Below are 7,735 nucleotides of genomic sequence, written 5' to 3' on the forward strand. Positions count from 1 at the left end.
AAAAAAAAAAAAAAAAAGGCAGGGTCTTACTATGTTGCCCAGGCTGATCTCAAACTCCTAGGCTCAAGCAATCCTCCTGCCAAAGTGCTGGGACTACAGGCATGAGCCATGGAGCCCAGCCTGTAATGGCTTTCTTAAGATAAGCAAAGCGCATAGCATCATTTTGTAACTAGGTTCCTTGCAAATATATATTATCAATTGATTTTTTTTTTTTAAAGAGACTTTGAAATGCAGTTCTTCCTTTACTTTGTCTACCTGCCTGGTCTAGATTCCATAGCACCAAGTAACTTTTTAAATTATTCAATATTTTCACGTGTCTGTACCACATCCTCACACACTTGAAACGTCTCTGTATTCTACCTATTATACACCACATGCGCTCACTCACCAGTCCAGCCTGGCCAAACAGCAGCTGCACCGCCGTCTTGCAGGCACCCCGCCATGTGGACGGGCAAACCTGGTTCAGCACTTCAGTCACAGGAAAATCATCCCTGGATGTGATTCCATTATAGCAGCCTGCCTCCTTCATCAGCTGTAACATTGTATGCTATAGATTGATAAGAAGAGAATTCATATCTCAAGACAAAGCCATGCAAGTTTCTAAAATATGTAAAAATGCATTTATACAATCATCCTCAAGAGAGTAGCATTTTATTACAGGGTCTCACTCTCGCCCAAGCTGGAGTCCAGTGGCATGAACATGCCTCACGGCAGCCTTGACCCCTAAGGCCTTGACCCTTGCTTCAGCCTTCCCCGTAGCTGGGACCACATGGCATACTACTATGCCCAGATAATTTTTAAATTTTTTGTACACATGGAATCTTACTATGTTGCCCAGGTTAGTCTTGAACTGCTGGGATAAGAGCAGTTTTGTTTGTTTTTTTGAGATGAAGCCTTGCTCTGTCCCCTAGGCTACACGGAGTGCACTGGCACAATCTCAGCTGACCACAACCTCCACCTCCTGGGTTCAAGCCATTTTCTTGCCTCAGCCTCCTTAGTAGCTGGGATTATAGGCACCCGCCACCACACCCAGCTAATTTTTGTATTTTTAGTAAAAATGGGGTTTTGCCATGTTGGCCAGGCTGGTCTTGAACTCCTGACCTCAGGTGATCCGCCCAGCTAGGCCTCCCAAAGTGCTGGGATTATAGGCATGAGCCACCGTGCCTGTCCCAAGAATAGCACTTTAAATACACCCTAATTATGTCATTTGAATTTCTTTAGTAATTATCATCAATCACTCTCAAGAGATTTTCTCAACCCCAGAGTGAATGACTAGATATGGATACACATGCATTAATAATATACACAAGTAATTTCTATACCAGCACAAAATACAGAATTATTCAGCAATCTACTGATGTGAATTGGTTGAGGAATTTTGAAATTCTGAATCCTTCCAAATAGGGAAACAAAATCATCTGAAACAAGTAAATACCAATCAAAATCTAAATTTTATTTTGGGTGAAGAAGCAGTCAGTTATTCAGGCTCTGGAAACAGACCTACATAAGTTCAAATTCCAGCTATTCTACTTTCTAGCTGTGTGATCTTGGGTATCAGTTCTCGTGTGTGGCAGGTGGGGCAAAGGGTAGCACCCCACTTCGCAGGTGAGCATTAAGTGATAAAATAATGTGAAGCACCTGGCACAATGCCTGGAACACATGATGCTCCACAAATAGTTGTTATCACTGCAGCATTATGACAACATCTCTCTTCCTTTTTTCTTTTTTTGAGATGGAATCTCACTCTGTCGCCCAAGCTGGAGTGCAATGGCGCGATCTCAGCTCTCTGCAACCTCTGCCTCCCAGGTTCAAGCAATTCTCCTGCGTCAGCCTCCTAAGTAGCTGGGATTACAGGCATGTGCCACCACGCCTGGCTAATTTTTGTATTTTTAGTAGAGACAGGGTATCATCATGTTGGTCAGGCTGCTCTCTAACTCCTGACCTCATGATCTACCTGCTTTGGGCTCCCAAAATGCTGGGATTATCACTGCACCTGGCAATATCCTCTTCTTATTTCATGCAAGTCCACCAAGAAGCGTTAATCATAAACAGTAACTTATAGTATCTTTTCAAACCCTTTATGTTAAACATCTGAATAAAATTATGAATAAAACTCTCTTGGCCCAGGACAGCGGCTAACCCCTGTAATCCCAACACTTTGGGAGGCCAAGTAGGGCGATCACCTGAGGTCAGGAGTTCGAGATCAGCCTGGCCAATCTGGTGAAACTCCGCCTCTACTAAAAATACAAAAACTAGCCAGGTGGTACGTGCCTGTAGTCCCAGCTACTTGGGAGGCAGAGGCAGGAGGATTGCTTGAACCCAGGAGGCGAAGGTTGCAGTGAGCTGAGATCACACCACTACACTCTAGCCTGGGCAAGAGAGTAAAACTCCATCTCAAAAAAAAAAAAATTAAAATGAAAAACAAAAAAACTTGCTTGGCAAATGTCTGATTAAAGTCTCTGTAGGTCTTTTCAAAAATCTTTTTAAAGGAGAAAGGGTGTTGCTCCATCCTCCAGGCTGGAGCGCAGTAGTGCGATCCTAGCTCACTGCAGTCTTGAACTCCTAGTTTCAAGTGCTCCTCCCACCTCAGCCTCCCAAGCAGCTAGGACTACAGGTGCACACCATCATGCCTAGCTAATTTTTTTTTTTTTTAAAGATAGGGTCTCGCCAAGTTGCCCAGGCTGGTCTCAACCACCCAGCTCCATTTTGTTTTTGTTTTTTTTGAGACAGGGTCTCACTCTTTCACCCAGGCTGGAGTGCAGTGGCATGTGTTATCTCAGGTCACTGCAACCTCCGCCTCCCAGGTTCAAGCAATTTTCCTGCCTTGGCCTGCCAAGTAGCTGGTACTATAGGCACGAGCGACCACACCTGGCTAATTTTTGTATTTTTAGTAGAAACAGGGTTTCACCATGTTGACCAGGCTGGTCTCAAATTCCTGACCTCAGGTGATCCAGCTGCCTCAGCCTCCCAAAGTGCTGGGATTACAGGCATGAGTCACTGCACCTGACCCCCATCTATTTTTTTTTTTAAGAGACAGGGTTTCTCCATGTTGGTCAGACTGGTCTCGAACTCCCAACTTCAGGTGATTTGCCTGCCTCAGCCTCCCAAAGTGCTGGGATTACAGTTGTGAGCCACCGCACCCAGACCCCATTTTGTTTTTTAATCCATATCCTTTGCAAGCCTTTACACTTCTCTTAAAAACTCTATGTTCAAGTTCACACTCAGTTGCTGGAACCCCATGGAAAGGTACCGTCTTAAGTTTCAGATTGTCCGCTGCTGACTCATTAAAGGAGACACCCTTCAGGAAGTGCGATCCTATCTGCACAGGGACGGTGGGAAGCTCACACTGCATGGGCTGTGGGGGTGTCTGCCTCCGCCCTGTCTGCTGGGCTTCCGCCTCGCTGCAGCAGCCCTGGAAAAGGCATGGATGGAAGAGGAAAGGTGACCCATTGCTTCACACTAGAGTGCAGGAGCAGCACCCTAGGTTTCCAGAGCTTTAGGAAAGAAAAGTGTACCTGCAAACTTGCTTCAATCGCCTTTGGATTCAGGTGGAAGCCGGCTTTCATTGCATATTCACAGTGGCCTAAGCTTTCCAGAGCTATTTTATATGCCTGGAAATAAGTCATTTTTAACAATCAAGATTACAAAGCAGATTATAAGATGATAAAGTTCAATGGAAATCAAAATCTTAAATTTCTATAGCTATTAAAAGACTTGAGGCCAATTACTACTCTATTACCCTTTCTAGTTGGTTCAACATCACAACTTTAACTCCCTCCCTTGTTTCTATCCCTTGGAAATCAGTATGTCAGTTCTGAAAAACTTACTTGCAAAGCACTGTCGATTTTTATGTTCAGTTCTTTCAGCTGGTGCTCAGGAATTGCTGCACTTTGAGAACAAAAGAGTTGCTGAACTTCAATTCCTGCCAGGCAACCATCACAGCCTCTTTCTCTTAGCCTAGATGTCGCCTGCAACATAATAGTAACTGGTAGGTAAAGGAGGGTGGTACAGTTCTAGCAACTTAGACCAACAATAACAATGACAAGAAAAACCCCTTCAACTAAAACACAGCAATAAACCATCTAAGCAAATAAACTAGAGGTTCTAGATTGTTTTGCAAAGTGAGAAGCCCAAATTTTGAAAGCCTAAATTAACCATCCTGAAGAAAAAGGAAATGTCTCTTTATTTTAGGAACCCTGGAAAAAAGACTTACCTACCTGTTATTTTTAATATACATATAAAACATTCAGACATTTTTAACTTTCCTGCTTTAAAAAGACAGGTAACCTAGAATATTGGCACCTGGAGTTTCCATTAAAAAAAAAAAAGGAAGAACATACATGATTGGCTGTTCCTATAGAGTGAAGGAAAAAGCCACATGAACACAGAACAGGAAAAATATACACTGGCATGTAAACAAAAAAACAGAGCTTTTGAAATCTGCATAGAAAATTAAATATTTATTGTTCAGTCATTACATATGTTTATGAAGAGTAGACAAGCAAGATAGAAAAACAAGGAGAAACTAATCTGTCATTTTATGATTAAATGCAGAAGATATATAAATGGATCAGGACAAGAAGAGAATACAGAAAAATATGTATTTGATTTATCACATGGGATTCCAGGTGAACTGTTTTTAGATTTCTAACTTTGTTGCAATTTTGTGAACCAAGTAACACTTTTTAGCAGTTAACTTTTGTTCTGCTGGGCCAATGTAGGAGTTGTAATATTTACAAAACTTGCAGACTACAGGAAAATGACTAGCATCTATAACGCCATAAAGTTCCAAAGCTTTGGTTTCACAACCTGTGTGTAAACACCACTCCCTGAAGGCTAACAGTCTCACAGTTTAAAACTGTTTAACTCTTTCTAAGAATCTTTCAGTCAAAAATTTAGTTCACAAGGCGGTGTGTCAGGTACAAGCTGGAGCACAAAGCTGCTCCTTACCCTCCTGGAGCTGACAGCCTCATGGCCAAAAAAGTAAATAAGGAAAACACAGAATTATAAATGGAGAAAAAACACTGAGGGAAACAAAGAACTATAACAGGGAGTGTCCTAGACACCCAGAAAGCAGCATTATGGGTGAAAATTAGAGAAGGTTGTCAATGGAACTGCATGTGTGTGCGGTGAAGTGGGGATGTCAGGACCTACAGATGGGTCTGTCAAACAGGCTGAGGATCCAAAGCAGCAAAGACAGACACATCCAAGGAACTAGAGCCCAGTGAGCAAGGACAGAATCGAGTTTCCAGAATAAAAAATGATGACCTTGGTAAGGCTGGCCATCAAGGCAGGAGCCACAGCAGACAGGTCTAGGCAGGCCATGCTGAGGGGTCCACACGCTACCCTAAGGAAATGAGAAGCAACATCGTCCAATTTTAAAATGAAGGAGAACAAGACAGGGAGGGGAGAGGTAATGATTCCCTGAACAAGGGTAGTGATAAAGGACTTGGAAGAAGGGGGCAGATCTGGGATAAGATTTTGGAGGTGGGACCTGCTGGATTTTCTTAAGGATTGGACTGGATGTAGACATAATGGAAATGCTGAAGGATAAATCTCAGGTTTATCAAGTGAACAACCCACTGTGGAATGGCACCATTTAATAGCATAGAGAGGGTCTGGAGAGGAACAGGTGAGTGGAGAGAGGCTATGCCTGAGCCACCTGTGAGATCCCCAGCAGCAGGTGAACTCAGAGGCCTGATGCCCACAGGAAGTGGGCTGTTCATGATCACACACATTTGAGCCCCCTCCCAGGACACAGGTGGCTTTTTGAGTCCCAAGACTGGATGGAGAGCCCCTAGGGAGAAGGGCAGCTAGAAGTGAGCCTGGAGAAACTCATACTCAAGTTGTGTTGAGGAAGGAGAAGCCAGTAAAGTCGAAGAAAGGATGGGTCAAGAGGAAAGAAAGCCTGGTTCTTGGATGTTGCAAGATGAGAGTATTTCCACACTGCTGTGAGCTGCTGAAAGGAGTTGAAAGGGTTCTCTGGATTTGAAAACATGGAAGGAATGACCTTGACAAGAGAAGGCATGTTCTTGTATAGGAGTGGAAGCCAGATTTCAGAAAGCTGAATGATGTCATGTATATAAAGTTTCAGACTGTACAAAATAATACCTTATGTATGGATACATGCATATATAGAAAAAATATTAAAATATTCAAAAGAGTCACAGGCTTCAAATTCAAAAGAGGTCTCTAGAGACAAAGGGATGAATAAGAAAGTAGAGAGATACAAAAGGGATTCAAGTGCATTTGCTGACCAGGTGCAGGGCTCACACCTGTAATCCCAGCACTTTGGGAGGCCAAGGTGGGAAAATCGCTTGAGCCTAGGAGCTCAAGACCAGCATGGGAACATAGCAAGACCCTGTCTTTACAAAAATAAATAAAAAGTAAAATACAATAATTAGCCAAGCATGGTGGTGCATGCCTATAGTGTGAGCTACTCAGGAGGATTGCTTGAGCAGGAGAGGTCAAGGATGCAGTAAGCTGTAATCACCACTGCACTCCAGCCTTGGCAACAGAGCAAGACCCAGTCTCAAAAAAAAAAAAAAAAAAAAAAAGTGCACTGGTGATATTTTTCTGTTAAAAATATGTAAAAGGCATGAGCAAATATGGCAGGCAGCTAAAAGTAAGATACACTCACGGGTGTGAAACGTTCTATATGCCTGAAATACTTCAATAGTAATTACTTTTTAGGCTATTCTGGGTACACTGCCTATGGGGTGTGCCAGGAGCAGTAAGGAGCCACAAGGTACAATAGAAATAAAATAATAGTAATTTTTCAGAATGAATGAAAGGTGAAAAAAAGGTAGACAACTACTCCAAAAAGTTGGCTGAGAAAAGAGCAGAGAAACAGGGCAGGGCAGAGTGGACTTTTCTGTGGGAAGCATCTTTGTGTACTGGCAGGAACAGGCTGAGGATGAGGGACAGAAAACACAGGGTCCCACCACAGAAGCTGGGGCCTCGAGGATCAGGGCAAGGTGAGGACACGGCAAGCCTATACAGGAGGAAAGGGCACCTCCCCTGCTGCTAGATATAGCATTATCATTTACTCTGTAAAATGGAGCGTTAAGTCCTAAAGTCTCAACTTCTTTTTCTTTTTTTTTTTTGGAGATGGAGTTTCACTCTTGTTACCCAGGCTGGAGTGCAATGGCGCGATCTCGGCTCACCGCAACCTCCGCCTCCTGGGTTCAGGCAATTCTCCTGCCTCAGCCTCCTGAGTCGCTGGGATTACAGGCACGCACCACCATGCCCAGCTAATTTTTTATATTTTTAATAGAGACGGGGTTTCACCATGTTGAGCAGGATGGTCTCCATCTCTTAACCTCGTGATCCACCCGCCTCGGCCTCCCAAAGTGCTGGGATTACAGGCGTTAGCCACCGCACCCAGCAAAGTCTCAACTTCTAAGGTTTATTTTTTATTTCTCATACTGGAAACAAAGAAGTATTAAAATGTCTATAAGAAATGTCACTGATGGCCAGGCGTGATGGCTCACACCAGCACTTGGGAGGCCGAGGCGGGTGATCATCTGAGGTTGGGAGTTCAAGATCAGCCTGGCAAACAAAGTGAAAGCTTGTCTCTACTAAAAATACAAAAAAATTAGCAGGGTGTAGTGGTATACGCCTGTAATCCCAGCTACTTGGGAGGCTGAGGCAGAAGAATTGCTTGAATCTGTGAGTGGAGGTTGCAATGAGCTGAGACTGTACCACTGCACTCCAACCTGGGCAATAAGAGCGA

At 43.5% G+C, this 7,735-nt stretch overlaps 1 protein-coding gene across 3 annotated transcripts in view; it reads right to left on the bottom strand.

Annotated features, from left to right (window-relative positions):
* Nucleotides 1-7,735, bottom strand: part of GARRE1 (granule associated Rac and RHOG effector 1) — a 93,212-nt gene that overhangs the window by 26,859 nt on the left and 58,618 nt on the right. For all 3 annotated transcript variants that reach the window (XM_017504227.2, XM_017504228.2, XM_017504224.2), the window contains 4 exons: nucleotides 3,828-3,968; nucleotides 3,516-3,611; nucleotides 3,251-3,412; nucleotides 389-547 (listed from right to left, as the gene is read on the bottom strand). In XM_017504227.2, coding sequence (XP_017359716.1) covers nucleotides 389-547; nucleotides 3,251-3,412; nucleotides 3,516-3,611; nucleotides 3,828-3,968 — 558 coding nt within the window. The remainder of the gene's footprint in view (nucleotides 1-388; nucleotides 548-3,250; nucleotides 3,413-3,515; nucleotides 3,612-3,827; nucleotides 3,969-7,735) is intronic.

Source organism: Cebus imitator, unplaced genomic scaffold (assembly GCF_001604975.1).
Source record: "Cebus imitator isolate Cc_AM_T3 unplaced genomic scaffold, Cebus_imitator-1.0 Scaffold318, whole genome shotgun sequence".
In the NCBI taxonomy this organism is placed as follows: Eukaryota; Metazoa; Chordata; class Mammalia; order Primates; family Cebidae; genus Cebus; species Cebus imitator.